At 38.6% G+C, this 15,815-nt stretch overlaps 3 protein-coding genes across 8 annotated transcripts; 1 reads left to right on the forward strand and 2 right to left on the reverse strand.

Moving 5' to 3' along the window:
• Positions 1 to 3,379: 3,379 nt before the first annotated feature.
• Positions 3,380 to 5,977, forward strand: LOC108845940 (hydroxymethylglutaryl-CoA lyase, mitochondrial). 2 transcript variants are annotated; one of them, XM_018619143.2, is made up of 9 exons: positions 3,380 to 3,521; positions 3,859 to 4,042; positions 4,127 to 4,283; positions 4,376 to 4,555; positions 4,723 to 4,803; positions 4,905 to 5,068; positions 5,149 to 5,285; positions 5,374 to 5,489; positions 5,585 to 5,977. In XM_018619143.2, exons 2-9 carry the CDS (start codon positions 3,870 to 3,872, stop codon positions 5,834 to 5,836), a joined length of 1,260 nt encoding a protein of 419 aa, XP_018474645.1. In that variant the 5' UTR covers positions 3,380 to 3,521; positions 3,859 to 3,869; the 3' UTR covers positions 5,837 to 5,977. The 2 variants fall into 2 exon arrangements, with proteins under 2 accessions (XP_018474645.1, XP_018474644.1); XM_018619142.2 differs by lacking the exon at positions 3,380 to 3,521 and adding an exon at positions 3,755 to 3,788.
• A 479-nt stretch (positions 5,978 to 6,456) lies between these two features.
• LOC108844047 (uncharacterized) lies at positions 6,457 to 13,351 on the reverse strand. Of its 3 annotated transcripts, none has more exons than XM_057006576.1 (20): positions 12,321 to 13,351; positions 11,899 to 12,241; positions 11,729 to 11,816; positions 11,460 to 11,641; positions 11,205 to 11,341; positions 9,937 to 10,003; positions 9,693 to 9,852; positions 9,495 to 9,612; positions 9,331 to 9,409; positions 9,114 to 9,260; positions 8,795 to 8,955; positions 8,587 to 8,692; positions 8,311 to 8,515; positions 7,953 to 8,215; positions 7,757 to 7,878; positions 7,528 to 7,672; positions 7,335 to 7,427; positions 7,192 to 7,265; positions 6,900 to 6,953; positions 6,457 to 6,814 (listed from the first exon to the last, which is right to left on the reverse strand). In XM_057006576.1, exons 1-20 carry the CDS (start codon positions 13,349 to 13,351, stop codon positions 6,580 to 6,582), a joined length of 3,810 nt encoding a protein of 1,269 aa, XP_056862556.1. In that variant the 3' UTR covers positions 6,457 to 6,579. The 3 variants fall into 3 exon arrangements, 2 of the variants coding, with proteins under 2 accessions (XP_056862556.1, XP_056862555.1); XM_057006575.1 differs by having other exon boundaries at positions 9,078 to 9,260; XR_008943859.1 differs by having other exon boundaries at positions 6,730 to 6,814; positions 7,192 to 7,287; positions 9,078 to 9,260.
• A 128-nt stretch (positions 13,352 to 13,479) lies between these two features.
• Positions 13,480 to 15,360, reverse strand: LOC108844046 (glucan endo-1,3-beta-glucosidase 11). Of its 3 annotated transcripts, none has more exons than XM_057006577.1 (3): positions 15,009 to 15,360; positions 13,874 to 14,886; positions 13,480 to 13,801 (listed from the first exon to the last, which is right to left on the reverse strand). In XM_057006577.1, exons 1-3 carry the CDS (start codon positions 15,070 to 15,072, stop codon positions 13,751 to 13,753), a joined length of 1,128 nt encoding a protein of 375 aa, XP_056862557.1. In that variant the 5' UTR covers positions 15,073 to 15,360; the 3' UTR covers positions 13,480 to 13,750. The 3 variants fall into 3 exon arrangements, with proteins under 3 accessions (XP_056862557.1, XP_018472744.1, XP_018472743.1); XM_018617242.2 differs by having other exon boundaries at positions 13,480 to 13,805; positions 13,874 to 14,880; positions 15,009 to 15,359; XM_018617241.2 differs by having other exon boundaries at positions 13,480 to 13,805; positions 15,009 to 15,357.
• Between the last annotated feature and the right edge of the window lie 455 nt (positions 15,361 to 15,815).

Raw genomic sequence — 15,815 nt, forward strand, 5'->3', positions numbered from 1 at the left:
TCTGGATATAAAGATTCAATTTTATAACCTGATTTAACCATATATTTACCGGTATCCATAAACGCCCAACCATAAGAATCCAGCCTATGTAACCGACTAATAGCCAAACCTTTAATGATTTTAACATCATTTGTATGTATGTATGCATTAAGCATATCCACATTCCACGAAGACGTAGTCCGGTTAATGAATTTTCCACCATCAGAGAATTGTTTAAAACCTGAGGTGAATTTTTTGGAGTTGCTGACCTCGGACGAGGAGTGGGAATCCAAGGATCATTCCATACTGATATAGATTGACCATTTTCACTCTTTTAATTAGCCATTTTTAACTAGCGATCTAGCTGAACAAATGCTTCTCCAGCCATAAGATGGTGAATAAGTTCTGTGTGGATCCAAAGGATCTGTTTTCCGAAAATATCGACCTTTAAAAACTTTTGAAAACAAACAGTCCGGTTTGTCCATCAAGCACCATAACTTTTTTGCCAACAAAGCAGTATTGAATCCTAGTAGATTTTGAAAACTCAAACCCCTTTCGTCGTTATTGTTGGACCCAATTTTGTAGTCCAGATTAAATGGGCTGTGATCAAAGCAGATGGGCCGAGATAGAAAAAGTCCATGGTGACGTCAACGAAGTCGAGGAGAGGTCGCCGTAATCCCGGAGATCGCGGAGCCGGTTACAAAGATGACGGAGTTGAGATTATAAAAGGAGAACAAGATTAACGTTTGAGACACAGCGAAAACCCTAGAGAGAGAGAGAGAGAGAGAGAGAGAGAGAGAGAGCATATCACACACTTTTACCTTTCTTACTTTGTCTTAGAAATCGATCTTGTTCGATCTCTTTGTTATAATCGATCTCTTTGTTATTCCTTGTAATCGATCTCTTATTCAATAAAAGTTCATTTTTGTCAACTGATTTCCGATTACATCGTTGTGTTCAGGATATCGTTGCCTACATCCTTTGTCATTCCCCAGTTTACTTTACAAACACTACAAAATACTGAATGTACATTTTAGGTTCTACACTTATGTTTACATACTTTATCCCATGATAGCCAATGAATCCCTCTCTTGTTTCCGTTTCCACCCCACCAAAAATGTGCAATAGCACCTGTAATTTTTTTCGTAACCGTCTTAGGTAATCTGTAACAAGACATGACGTGATTTGACATTGCATGCAGATGCTACTGATTTTATCATAACTTCTTTTCCACCTTTAGTAAGAAATCTGACTGTCCAACCATTAATCTTTTGGTTAGTTCTTTCATTCACATAACCAAATACCTGGACCTTAGATCCTCCTATATTCTCTGGTATACCCAAATAGTTACCCATACCTCCTATTGTAGTAATTCCTAATTGAGATTTGATTTCCAACCACTTTATATCCAGCATCTTGTGACCAAATTGTAAAGAAGATTTGTCGAAATTAATAAGCTGCCCTGACACAGCCTCATAATCTTTGAGAAGCTTAAGGATAACTCCACATTCAGCCGAGTTAGCCTTGCAAAAAAATAAACTATCATCCACAAAAAGAAAATGAGAAACTAATCGTTCTCCCCTTGATATTTTTAAGCATGTTAATCGCTTTTCTCTTTCCTATTTCCTAATATTTGCAATGAGAGCTTCATACACAAACTAAATAGATATGGAGAAAAAGAATTCCCTTGCCTCAGCCCCCATTCTAGAACAATACTCACTTTAGGTTGTCCATTTAATAACACCTTATATTTTACCGAAGAAATACATTTTATTACTCTAGAAACCCATATTGAACAGATTTTCATTTTCAAAAGAAGTCTTTTCATGAAAGACCATTCTACTCTATCATAGGTCTTGCTCATATCCGTCTTAATAGCCATAAACTTTTCCTTGCAAGCCTTATTTGTCCGCAACCATGAAACATTTCATGAGCAATAAGAATATTATCTGAAATTAATCTCCCTGAAACGAAAACAGATTGCGTCTTTGATATTAAACCGGAAAGTAAGCCTTTTTGAGATAATTTTGTAACCAACGTTGCATAAACTAATAGACCGTAATTCCGTCATGCCATGGTGCACCATGGCATGACGAGCCTCCACCATTAACCATATTAATGGTGCACCATACTCCACTTGTTTAGAGTTTTGTTCCGAAGTCAATTTTCAAACGAGCCTCCACCATTTTTTTTTTTCTTCCCGTCAAGTTATATTTTATTAATAGGGCCGAGCCCAAGAAACTACTGAAATACAAACAACCCACATCAAACTTCTACACCAAAAGCTTACAGCCCAACGAAAGGGATCAGAGAAAATAAAGGGAGAATAGGCCAGGCCCAAACGAGAAGCCTTATGACCACCCGAAACGTCGACTCCACCGACACTCTTCAGGCCCACGTGTTTAGATCCCCGACACACGGGACACGCGTCACTCATTCCCTTGATCTTCTCGAACGCCGGCAACCCCAAGGCGGTTCACCGGATTCGCCCCTGAAACCGTCAACCTCACTCGACACACCGGACCAAACCGGAGTTCATGACCTTCACCGCTTCTTCACCACAACCGCCTTTGAAACTGGTGTTTACTTTATCGGGAGCCTCCATCGCTATTGCGAGATCTCGCCGTTACCGTTCTAGCACACACACCAAAGCAAAGACCTTCGGAGAGAAACATCACTGCCTTCCACCAGGGAGCTTCTCTCTTCCTGCTACAAAAACTCCTTACCGAGTCTCAATCAACACCGCGAGAACAGAATAAACTAAACCCTAGAACAGAACTAAGGAACCAAAAGCCGAAGACGAAAGGCGAGGAAAGCCTTCTCGTCTCGGAGACAAAGCCGGCGGCGATAAAGCTGTAGAAGCCTCCACCTCCCCGGAAGCTTGAACGGCGACGGTGAAGCTATCTGAGCCTCCACTTCCCGGAGCAACAACTGAACCCAAAAGCTGACTGTCTCAGCGAACCGCCGTTCTACCTCCTCACCGCGAATCCAGAGAGAGATGAACTGCCGCCGTTCGAAGCTCTCCTCAAGCAGAGCTCTTCCCGGAACAAAACCCTAGCCCAGATCCTCTAGTATATCGGAGGGTGCGACAGATCGAAGCACACAGTACACAACCAAGCATGAACTGACAAAGAAGAAAGCCACCGGCGCCGGCACGCGCCAAGACGCGCCGCCGGACGTCGGGGCTTCCCTCACACACGATTTCCTCTTTCTAAACTCTCTCTCTCTCTCTCTCTAAAACAGTTGCAAACAAGCCTCCACCATATCATTTATAAAAATGAAAAACTAGACAAACTCTATTTAAAATTTGTAGACCAATCAGTAAAGAAGAGTGGGAAAGAAAGAAAGAAAGAAAGAAAGAAAGGAAAAAAAAAGCAGTTTATTTATTGAGGTCTAAAATTAATGTTAAGGTAGAGGGACCTTCCCAACCAGAATTAGAGGAGATAAAGTTGCCGCGTCCTTCTCCCTTAATTTCATTTCTACGTTCATCTTCTTCACGTCAAATCGAATCCTTTGGGAGGAATCAATCACTCTTTTCTCCGGTAAATCTCTCTCCTCCCGATTATAATTGAATCACGAAGATTAATCATTGTTAGGTTGTTAAAATTGTCTTGTATTTCTTCTTGAATTTATGAATTTCGGCCAAGTAGAGAGAATTTTTCATCGATCACCAATGTGTATAAAGAGTTAAAAAAATTGTTGTTATTTTATTGGAACATATTTTGAGCAAAGGACCTGAGCATTTTTCTCCAGAAAAAGAAAAAAAAACCCCAAAAATCTAATGCTGAAAATGCAGTGGAATGAATGGGGTAAGAAGAGCCCATTGTTTATGGTGCTGCAAGACTTTAACAAAAAACACTCATAATGCTTATATTCCAGTCACCACCATCATGTCGAGTTTGGAGGAGCCACTAGCTTTTGACAAGTTGCCAAGTATGAACACCATTGACAGGATCCAGAGGTTTTCATCCGGTGCTTGTCGCCCCAGGGATGATGTCCTTGGCGGCGGCATGGGACACCGTTGGATCCAGGGAAGAGATTGCACCACCTCTAACTCTTGCAAGTGAGTTTACCTCTTTCTTTTTTTCCTTTACTTTCATTTTTGTTTTGAGTCTGGTCTCAGGCATCTTCTTCCTTCCATTCACAGTGATGATGATGAGAGCTTTGGTAAAGAGTCGTTTCCGTGGAAAAGGCATACTCGGAAAGTGTCTGAAGGAGAAATTCTGCTTCGGAGTACTTCTTTCTCAGCAAGGAACTCCTCCAAAAGTTTTCAGGAGAATGGCATCTCACATTCAATTAACAAAGTAAAATTTTCTTTATGCTATAAAAATGGCATCTCATAAGATTATTATTTTTTTCCTTGTTAAATGATTCCTGTATCTTGTAATATTTTCAGCTCGTTAGAGGGGTACCGAAGTTTGTGAAGATTGTTGAAGTTGGTCCAAGGGATGGTCTGCAGAACGAGAAAAATATTGTACCCACGTCTGTAAAGGTGGAACTTATTCAGAGATTAGTTTCTGCTGGATTGCCCGTTGTCGAGGCTACAAGCTTTGTATCACCTAAATGGGTTCCTCAGGTAATATGCTAATGTTTAAATCTTATATAGTTCTTCTTGGTGCAAAGTAAATTTTTTTAAATTGCTTCTGTTTGTTTGGCAAAACAAGTTAGTAGATGTTAGAAACAATTTTATTTCTGCTAACGTCAAAGTAAGTTTCATAAATTTGTTACTGTTTCGACTTGTAGCTTGCAGATGCAAAGGATGTAATGGATAGAGTAAATTCTCTAGATGGGGCTCGATTGCCGGTTCTGACTCCGAATCTAAAAGTGTGTACCATTTTATTTTTCCTCTTCAAAAGAATTCTTGTTTCTTATTTTCTTCGAACACCAACATGGCAACATAGAATGTGCTTTGTTTCTTTGTTTAGGGCTTTGAAGCGGCTGTATCTGCAGGTGCTAAGGAAGTTGCAATCTTTGCATCGGCTTCTGAGTCATTCTCCTTGTCAAATATCAACTGTACCATTGAAGAGAGTCTCTTGAGATATCGTGCTGTTGTCACTGCTGCAAAGGAGCATTCCATTCCTGTCCGTGGGTACGTTTCTTCTGCTCCTTTTAATATTATATTATTATATTATCAAGTTTTTCCTACTTTATTTTGCCCAATGTTTGAAGGTATGTATCGTGCGTTGTCGGGTGTCCAGTAGAGGGGGCGGTTCCACCCTCAAAAGTGGCGCATGTTGTAAAAGAGCTTTATGACATGGGCTGCTTTGAGATTTCTCTTGGTGATACAATAGGAATCGGCACTCCCGGTAACCTCCTCGATTTCCCTTTAATTAATTATTTTTTTCTCTGTTTTGAATCGTTGTCTTACAGCTTCTGTTGTCATATATGAATCAGGTACTGTGGTTCCGATGCTTGAAGCTGTGATGGCAGTTGTGCCACCAGAAAAGCTGGCTGTTCATTTCCACGATACCTATGGGCAAGCTCTTGCAAACATATTGGTGTCTCTCCAAGTAAGTCAAGCAAATTGAGAATAAGATTTCATTTTCTTTTTATGGGTTTGAGACTGACATGTGTTTGTGATATATATAAAAAAAAAAATAAACAGATGGGAATAAACATAGTAGACTCTTCAGTCGCTGGATTAGGCGGCTGCCCATATGCAAAAGGAGCTTCAGGAAACGTAGCTACAGAAGATGTGGTTTACATGTTGAACGGTTTAGGCGTCCAGACCAATGTTGATTTGGGAAAGCTTATAGCTGCTGGAGATTTCATCAGCAAGCATCTTGGCCGTCCAAACGGTTCCAAGGCTGCCGTTGCCCTCAACCGTCGGGTCACTGCTGATGCCTCCAAGATTTGAGTGTACGTATATAAAAGAGGCTATTCACATATGTAAACTCTTATGATTAAAAGAAAGAACCAAGGAGAAAATGAATACAACTTCTATGTAAAGATGATATATTAAAAAACCATTATTACCAAGTATGAATCACATTGAACATCCTACGTGCTTCTGCGCCAAAGAAACGTAACAATTCTAAATCGGTAGTCACTGATCATAACTCACATCAGAAAGAAAGAAAAACTAGTGGTGAGTAGATTTAAGATATCTGATACTTTGTAAAAACACTCTTTGAATATGAATAATACGAATGATTTGAAAGTATAAACCGATTATGAAGGTAAACGGATTTATCGCTTACAACAATAGTGGGAATTGTAATATTCATCCAATACTCTTCCAACAAAATTCAGCTTACCCTCAAGCTTGAATAAGTCAAGAGGAGAAGAGGGAAAGGACGTTGTCCTTTAGGATATATAAATAGAAATGTACTGATCCATTTTCGAGTTATCGAAGATAAAGCAATGTACTTTAGCGTATGAGCTAATCAGCTAAGTAGCTATACTTGTCAGAGATATTATCCTCATACTTAACATATTGTTGTTAATAAACCATCTACAATGGTTTGAACTGTAAACTATAAATATCTCAACTGCGAACTTTGCATGTTATAGTCTTGTCTATACTTGAGGATGAATGACACTATAATAAAAATTGGGACGTTGAAGGTCTGATTCTTACATAATAATATACATACAACCTTAGTGAAGAAAAGGTGGTGAATCCATGCATATATGCACCAGCTTCTCCTGATACAGCTCATAGCATTTAGTAACTGCTATCACGTCTTCATTGTCATCATCAATGCTCCAACTGTTTGCTAGAGTTTCCTGGCAGGCTAAAATGAGAATAGCCGCTGTCTCAGGCTGCTCAGCTTTGCGAAATGCTGCTAGCGCTTGTTCAAATGCTCCTATCGCTATATATAGCATCACACCCCTACACTTTCGAAATCCAGGTTAAGTTTACCTGAAACCTATTTCATAGGGTGTGCATGTTATCAAAATGAGTTAGCATTACATACCTCCAAAGGTCATGTTCAGTTTGCATGACGTGTGTTGCCCACCTCTGCAATACTCTAATTAAAATAAGTAAAAACATCAATTAGTTAATTTCCTTAGTACATTATATATGTATAGATATAGTTTGAGCGGGCATTCAGATAGTTCTCTTTGGGAAATTTGTTCTTGTGAGTTGTGACGTTTTTTTCTCCTTTCATTTTGATAAAGAAAGTTCTAGATCATATCATGTTTTTCTGATTCTTAAATTTAATCGATATATATATATATATATATAAGAAATAAATGAGGGGACACCTTGCATAGTCAGATCCATTTAAATGCGTAGCTGCCAATGTAGCAGAATCCGTCCAGCAACCAGCGTCTTGTAACTGCATTGAGGAAAACATATAGCTAAACTTGGGATCAAAAACCTGTTAACATTGAAAACAAGACCTAACCTGGGAGCATGCTTCTTGGTATCTTCCAACTGAGCAGAGAAGATGAGTTCCAGAAAGTGATCTGTCTGGTCTTACCATGTTGGCTGCAACTACCTTTATTCGGAAACCATGTCAAGAAAAAAATAATGCATGTTATATGATTCACAAAAAAAAAAAAGAAACACAATTAGAAAAAAAAAAACAGTCTTAATACCTTCACCGCTAGCTCAACGAGGGATTTGGACACGCTAGTAGATAAAGCAACAGCACGCAGTGCATTGGGATAGAAATAAGAGCTATCTGGAGAAGTGGAGAGTAACAAACTGACTGCACCTTCCAAGTTCCCAACTGATACAAGTCTGATCATCAAAGAAAGTATGTTAGGCTCAAATAATCGATTTTTTAAATAACTTTTTAGTTCCGAACGGTTGAAGATAACTAACTCGTGTACACGGTTTTGAATGGCCTCTTCCCCTCCCAGATTCTCGTGCCACGGGATTCGTTCATTAGCGCATAACCATAATTCGTTTTGTTCAAAAGCCATTAATTTTAGCTGACCTTCACCCTGTTCACCAACCCCAAAAACATTAGCAAACTGTATTTATTTATAGTTTATTATGCCACTAGATGATGACTAACCAGAGAACCAATTTTCTCGAATCCTGAAGCTGATGATCCCTTTGATGTAGTTTTATTTAGCATAGTTGCCTCTTCAAAATGCTTCGTGGAAACCTTGCTTGTAATATTGTTGACTTCATAGTTCATAGCACAAGGCAGTTTTAACCAGAAAAATGCCTCGGAAGTTTCTCCAAAAATGGCAGCTGTGAATGCAAATCTTGCAGCATAACCTTTATTTACTAGACTGGAGTACAATCTTACTTTCTCATCATCTAGTAGGCAGCCTGTAGCCATCAGCATTTCAAATATTTTCTTACAGAAATAAAATGTAAAAAAATCATGCAAGATATGATGGAAAAGGAAATAAGATGAATTTAACCTTCCAAACGATATGGTTCTAGTACTTTAAGCAAGATTTCTATCACGGCAGGGTCACCGATTGGTGGGAAATCAATCATGGAACTCCTAAGATCTTTAGAAGACGAAGTTCTTTCTGGAATAGAATGTGATCGTTTTCCAATACATTGACTAGATGTGTTGAACCAAGATGGATTTACACCTAGTTGCAAGATCATCCGCAATGCCTACAAATGCATACACTATAAGATAAAAGTATTTATGATCCGCTTGAAATCAAAATATTAATACACTTTACCAAGGCATGCGATACAGGAAGTAGCATAGGAGTGCATAAAGGCACTGGACGATATTTTTCCTTGGGAGGTTTTGAGTGGGATATTTGGGCTGTCGTTTTTTCATTTCTACAGGAACAGGAGATCAGTTAAGGAACATCAATGACTATGCATAAGATTTGTCTTATCTCACTCAAATATCATTTGTAAGATGTTACATGAATCACTTACACACGGACCTCGACCAGGCGGAAGCTACTATCAGTTCCAACAACACACAATACAAGGGAGTCAACTCGGCTAGTTCCCAGGGCCAACCAATCAAGTTCAAGTATAAGGGTGCCAGGTATTTGAGGCCGTATAACGGAAATGGCTAATGGATCCGGCGTATCCTACAATAAATTATAAGAGTATCACTCCCTACAGAAGAATTGTAAGGATGTTTATGAACATTACAAGTTTATCAAGGAAAAAAACAGTATCTTCCTATAACAATGTCAAAGAGGTTTCTTACAATATCGTAGAAGGAGATGGTGTTGTCAAAAAATACCACAAAGATCCGTCCTCTGCTAATACTGTCAGGATAGATGGGTGAAAATTTGATCTTCTTTATTCCTTCTTTGCATGTGTTAAACGACGAAGAATTACCAGATGTTACATTCCACCACCGTATGTTTCCTAACTTGTCACCTGTGACCTGTTAAATGATTGTCTAAAATGTTTCTTAAAGTTCATTAGAGATAACATGAAGAGGAAAGAATACATACAACATGAGGCACGCGATATGCCATAGCAGTAATTAACCCATCGAAAGTATTGAAATTAGAAGCTTCTGCCCATTTCGGTCTAAAAGAAAGAAAAAAAGAGATGAATATACACATGTCAGAGCACGATGAAGGAAAACTCTTGAGAATATTTTCCCAAAAGCAACCTGAAATCTCGAATCCTTCGTCCACAAACTTCAAAAACGCCAAGTGCACCGTTTACTAGTGCGAATGCAAAACTTTCAGAAGTATCATCTTGGAGTTGTCCATCAGCAGTGCCAGCTTCTGTTGGAAAATCCATTCTTTTTATAATAAGTTTCAATGTAAATATGAAAAAAAAAAATTATTATAGAAAACTAGCTCACTAAAATCTGATGCTTTTGGAGTTCCAGTGACAGTTGATGCGGCATTTGTTTCTTGGTTAGAAGAGATCGAAGGCTGTTTTGAGAGGCTCTTTTCAGCTGAATTTGGAATAGTTGGGAGCGTCCATTCCAAAACGGTGAATGGAAGAGTTAGTGATCTAACCTACATCAAAGTACAAGTCAAAGTAGTGTAATTAGAAATCTATTTCATCATAAATATTTTTTAACATATAAGAAACTAACTTACCATCAGTGGACTTTTAGTCATTGCCCACACTTCTACAGGATCACCACGGAACAAAATAAGAAGATACCTAGTAAGAATAAACGTTTATTTTAGGGTATTTAAAAACCTAGGGGTGGTTTGTTTTAGGGCTTATTTGTGTAATAGCTTTTTCAACTATAAATTAGGTAAGTAACATTGATGTTGACATAATATGATCTCGTAGCATTTGTTCCATTTTTCCGGTTCTATCCTTGTTTTAAGCCGGTTCCCAGTTAAACAAAAGGAGAAAACACAAAATGTACGGTGGTATTGATTACCACATCAACAACAAAAATGAATATAACAGAATAGACTGAATGAATGAATGGTATAGAATAAACTAAATAGAATAGTACATAATGAAATTATCAAATAACATATTATATTAGAAAGTATAATGTGTTTATATGTTCGACATCTACAAATATTTTAAATGTTCATATGTATTTTATAGATAGTAAATAACATAAAAAGACAAAACTATAAATATATAAACATAATTCTTTCACCTTATGAGAATATACAAATTAAAATATAAATAGAACAGAACATATGTTGAATGGTAATAGTTCATATTAATGCAATTATAAAATGGTTTAGATATATTATACTATATATGTCTTTTGAACTCATTATATTATATATGTCTAAAATTAACAAATAGTAGGGAATGAAGTAATACTTCAATGCCAACCCAAATCTATCATAAACGTAACCTAAAACATTAATCACTAAATCCTAAAGGACAATGTAAACCATAATCCAAATATCAAAATATGAAAATAGTAAATAATATGGAATATTATTTAAACAGAATAGTAGCTAACGAAATAGTATATATTATTTCAACTGATCTGAGAGATATCGATGATGTGAACAAGAGAATTGAAGTGCCTCAACCGTAATGTCATCATAGTCCATAGATTTCAGAAGATTTCAAAAGTGCAAATTAAATGATTTGTAAAAATGACTAATATTAAAGTGGAAAGAATAGAAGAAAATTGTGGTAGTTGGTAAACGAAGAAGAAGATATTTTATGCTTTCATTAACCGGAATACAGGGGTAGTATAGTATATATTATAGAAATAGCTTAAACACTTTTTTTTGGTTAGATGTTAAATTATGCTTTCTTTTGTAGTTATCTAGTCCAATTTCCCTTTGTTTTATTAGGCGAGTTTTTTTTTTGTTCAAAATTCGGCGAGCTCTATTTCGTTTCTTAAAGAAAAAAGATAAAAAAAAAAAGACCAAACCTCCCAGAAGATGAAGCCTTTAGAGCTCTTATGGGAGCTCGCTCTGGTTTTTGCAAAACTCGAAAGCCTTTACTAACGCCACTCCTAAGACATGTGATGGCAAGCCTATTAATAAATCCACCTGTTCGTGTACTCACCTGCCACCGCAACAACAAGCATTATCGTTGTTCAAAAAATCGAACAAAGAACTTAGTGTTACCTTATGGAGTAAATATTTTCTTATTAAAGCAAAATGAAAAAATTATTTTCTTTTACCCGACTACAAGAGAATGAAACGAGTCTCGAATTTCCTAGCCAATTTAAACCCCTGATACGGCTGGTGTGTGCAGAGAAACTTGCTGCTACTGCGTTTGCAGACACGTCAACAACATCAATTGTGCCAGCTTCAGTTCCCAAAGCTACGAGAGGTACTACTACAGCAGGAGAGTTCCCTCCACCTTCATAACCATTACATTACAATCCATCAACTTTTTGATGATTTTCAATTTTATCTAACATTATACAAAAATTCAGATGCAACTAACGAGCCAATGTTGCTGTCATTGAAGGGGTTGGTACAGCAAGAATAGTCACTGTTGACGAGAGGAGCTGCAGTTGTCCAACTAAAGAGATCTGCATCAAAGAGTTTTCTGTAAATTAGAAAAAAAAAAGCTAAATATAAAAAGTAGAGATGTTTTCTGATTTAGCCATATACCTCAAAAAATGTATCAGTTGAGCTATTTAGTCGCTTGTCATTACTCTGAAGGTTAGAATCTGTATCTCTTTTGACACTTAGAATCCAACTCCATATTTTGCCATCATCAGATATAGATATAAAATGTGTCTTGAACCCAAGAAAAGCATCACCATCACTGAAATAAAAAGAATCATCGACCTTTGAACCATCCAGAACAGGATCTGAATGGACCTTCCTGATGTTTTGGAGGGTTGAGTCGAACTGGGAGATTAGAAGAGACAGAAGAGAAGGTAATGGTACAGAATTACCAATCACCGGGATCAACTCTTCGATTCCACACAAAACATGGACCTGTTCCCCTCTGCAAAAGCGAGAAATAAAATAAAAAAATAGACTAGATTGAGAAAAGACCAAACAGAGAGATGAGAGTTGGGTCTCACTCTTGTCGTCGCCAAATGCTGAGCCTGCCATCAAAGTGAAGGCAGTACAAAAACTCTTGGCTTGGGTCAGGCAAAACATCTACAAACTTGGCGTACTCACGAGGCAAAGCAAGTACGTAGAGGGTAGCTTCGTATTGTAAGTCAAACACGACAAGCTCTCTAGGAAAGGTGAGGAAGATGATGTGTTTCCAGTGTGGCGAGAAAGAGAATTTTGCAGAATAAAAAGGGAAAAGGGCTGTTGAAGAGTGACTGCTGCTGGTACTAGTAACAAGGACTTCACGTTCTAGCTTCTGTAGATCGGTGCTATCCGTTTGGATGTGAAACTCTTTGGACGTGACATCGTTCTCAGTGATTCCAACAAGTTTAACGGAAAGAAGAAACCCTTTGAGACCAAGAACGCAGAAATGGCTGGAGTCGAAGGGGTCGCAACGAACGCAGGATATGAACTCAGGAGATGCGTCATATCTCCAGAACACGTGTCCAGAATCCGTGTAAAGTGTGAGAGAATATGAACCGGAAATGGCAGCAATGATGTAGGATTCAGGCAGAGCCAATACCCAACAGAGATCCTGCACGCCGCCGGCGTTGTCAGAGTCTTGTTCAAGCCATAGGCGGACAGAAGGGACGAGAAAGTCGACAAGAGCGATGCGGCCGAGGTGATCACCCACAGCGATGAGGAGATGAGAGGAGAAGGGATCACGCCGGAGTGGAAGAGGAGCCCAACGAAGAGAGGTAACTGTAGGATTTGCAGATGGCATAGGAGGGGAAGGGAGAGAGACGGTAGAAATGAGCTGCAGAGACTGTGAGTCGACAAGAGAGACACAAGGACCAGAAGCAAACGCCAGCAGGCCGGAGGTGCTGAGGTCGGCAGCTGATAAGTTGCTTCGGCTAGGTGGTCCAGGAAGGATAGAATCAGAGGACGAACTCATTTTTTTTTTCTTTTTAAATTGATGTTGCTGTAGCTTTTGAGAATTGTAGGATTTGTATGTTTTGTGAGTTTTTGGAGGGAGAGAGTAAATGATGTTGCGCATCTGTTTAGGCTGAAGACTCTATCTAATGTTCTAATAACAGAACGAATCCCCCAAACCGTTAGGATCTCTGCTTTTCTTTCCTTTACTAAAAAATGAATATTATTTTGTTATGTTTGTAGCATTTAGGCTAAGATAAATCAGACTTTATTATTCTTGATAGTATACTCTTATACGAAACAAAAATATTCATAATCCTTTTAATCTAAGCAGAGAGCCAAATTTATGTATACATAATAAGATTGATATAATAATATATAATATCTCTTGGCTACGATGTACGTACGAGAATTTCCAATAAATTTTGTGCTCCTAGCAATTCGTTAGCCTCTCAACCTCCTAGTAGTAATGATATGACAGAACCCAATCGACAAATCTCATACCATTTCAGCAGTTATATCATCAGGAGGAAAACAGAGATAGAGATGAGTAATGATGCCACATAGCACGAAGCTGCCTGCAACAAAAACACTAGTCAAGATGGCTCCAATCAGAAGTATAAGACTTAATCAGAGTATTCATTACCTTTGAGGGCGCATCTGACTTTAGGCTGTTGAATCCAATATCATATGATATGGTTCCATCAGGCTTAAAAAGTCCAAAGTGGGTCTCAGAACTTTTCCCCGGTTTAGAATTTTCATTGAACAAAGCAAAGATGTATGCTTTGAGCACAGTTTTGGGTCTAAGAGGTGTCCCTTTCTTCTTCGCAAGCCTCTTCCTGAGGTTATAGTTATAGGTCCTCGCGTTCTCAGGGGTCGCAGCCGGTTCATCTGAATCACCTTTAGAAGCCCACCCTGTCTCAGTAATCATGACCTCCATCTCCTTGAACCCAGCATCTTCCAGCGCCATGTAAGCGGCATCAATCTGAGCATCAAGCATGTTATCATAACGCAGATTCGTTTTCGGGTCGTAGATCCCTTCGGTCGGCTTGAAAAGCGCATAGTTGATATCGATCTGAGTGGGGTTATAAGTGTAGGCAAGAAAAGGGTAAGCGTTCAAACAAAAGGGAGAGCCAATCTGATCAAAGAAGTCAAGCAGAGGCTTCATGTACTGGACAACATTCTCCTTGAAAACACAAGAGGAAGGCGGGTACGAATCAGCAAACACGGCCTGCGAATGAGCCGTGGTGATCTGCACCGTTCCCTCCAGATTCATTTTCTTCAAGGCATTGTATACGTTCTTTGCAGCGCCTAGCAAGGCTCCAGAGAGCTCGGAATCGCCGCCGCCGAGGACTTCGTTCCCTACGGCGATACCACGGATGCGAGTGTTTGGTAAGAAAGACTGGACATTGTCTTTGACCCAAGTGAGTGCATGATCAGCGTTAGAACTCATCTCTTTCAAGAAACCGTTAGGGAGTCCAACCACGAGGTCTAGACCAGTGCCACTGAAAGCTTGGAGGACAGTGTGGTCAGCATCGTATATACGCACGTTACGGATTTTAGCTTGCTTTAGAAGTAAGACTACTTTATCGGGGGAAGGGATGTTATCAGCAATCCTTCCATAGTTTATCCCATACGTTCCAACGAATGCTCCTTTAGCTTTGAGAGACAATCAGATTAACAATCCATCAACAACACTTTTCTTAACAATCATAATATATAGACAAAAAGGCATGAGCGCAATCTTTTAATTGAAATCGGATTGAAGATATACTCTGTACCTGTCAAAATCGGACTGAAGAAGAAGAAGAGGAAGTTGAGAAGAAGTAACCCAGAACTTCTCATCTGATATATTTCTCAGTAAACTCGGAAAAGAGATGACGATTCGATTCAGGTCACAAAGAGGAAACCGAAGCGAAAGGGGGAATCTGGTTCGACAGCGACATTAGATTCTTCCGATCAAACACTTTGTTAGCAAAACCCTAAGAAAAAAAAAAGTGAAGAAGAGAAACCCAAAGTGATTTTATTCGACTGCTTGACTTGAATGATTGCAAAAGAGACTTAGATATTTTTGGCTTCTCGGTTTCTTTGGGTGTTTCCTCTCCGTCGCTGTCGAGAGTATATGAATAAGTTGCAACGCGGAAAAAAAAAAAAGAATAAGTTGGCAATTCACTTTTTTTTTCTCTCTCTCTTTTAAATAAAGTTTTTAAGTGAATATAATAATGTGAAAAGGGAAAATAAGATGGAAATTTCGTAGTTGTTAAGTAGTGATGTGGTTGGACGGTGTGTTTCTTTGGACGTACCAGCATTACAGCTAAATCAGACGTGTATGGACCTCATTGCATCACTTTTCCTCTAAGTGCTTTTGTTTTCCTATTATATGTTTGTTAACAAGCATCTAATTTCCTCTCTCTCTTCTCTCTAACTTTCTGAGAACTCAACCTTTTTACCGGTTCTCGGTTCTCGGCTTCAGTGATTTGTTTCCTTGTAGTTGTTTTGTTTTAGTTAGCTAGGTAATTTTTTCGTATTCAAAATAAGGTTCTATTTTCTCGAGACAGAAAAACTTTTTCTCCATGTTCTTTTTTTTG

This window comes from Raphanus sativus, chromosome 3 (genome assembly GCF_000801105.2).
Source record: "Raphanus sativus cultivar WK10039 chromosome 3, ASM80110v3, whole genome shotgun sequence".
NCBI lineage: Eukaryota > Viridiplantae > Streptophyta > Magnoliopsida > Brassicales > Brassicaceae > Raphanus > Raphanus sativus.

Bases quoted from the DNA above. Each gene is read 5' to 3' on its own strand.
- LOC108845940 (XM_018619142.2), top strand. From the start codon at position 3,761: ATGCTGAAAATGCAGTGGAATGAATGGG. The intron at 5,286-5,373 runs GTAACCTCCTCG...TATATGAATCAG, and splicing joins AATAGGAATCGGCACTCCCG to GTACTGTGGTTCCGATGCTT. The intron at 5,490-5,584 runs GTAAGTCAAGCA...AAAAATAAACAG, and splicing joins ACATATTGGTGTCTCTCCAA to ATGGGAATAAACATAGTAGA.
- LOC108844047 (XM_057006575.1), bottom strand. From the start codon at position 13,351: ATGCGCAACATCATTTACTCTCTCCCTCCAAAAACTCACAAAACATAC. The intron at 11,342-11,459 runs GTAAAAGAAAAT...TTGCGGTGGCAG, and splicing joins TTTCATTCTCTTGTAGTCGG to GTGAGTACACGAACAGGTGG. The intron at 8,216-8,310 runs GTTAAATTCATC...TGATGGCTACAG, and splicing joins AGAACCATATCGTTTGGAAG to GCTGCCTACTAGATGATGAG.
- LOC108844046 (XM_018617241.2), bottom strand. From the start codon at position 15,072: ATGAGAAGTTCTGGGTTACTTCTTCTCAACTTCCTCTTCTTCTTCTTC. The intron at 14,887-15,008 runs GTACAGAGTATA...TGTCTCTCAAAG, and splicing joins CTTCAGTCCGATTTTGACAG to CTAAAGGAGCATTCGTTGGA. The intron at 13,806-13,873 runs GTAATGAATACT...TTTTTGTTGCAG, and splicing joins AGTCAGATGCGCCCTCAAAG to GCAGCTTCGTGCTATGTGGC.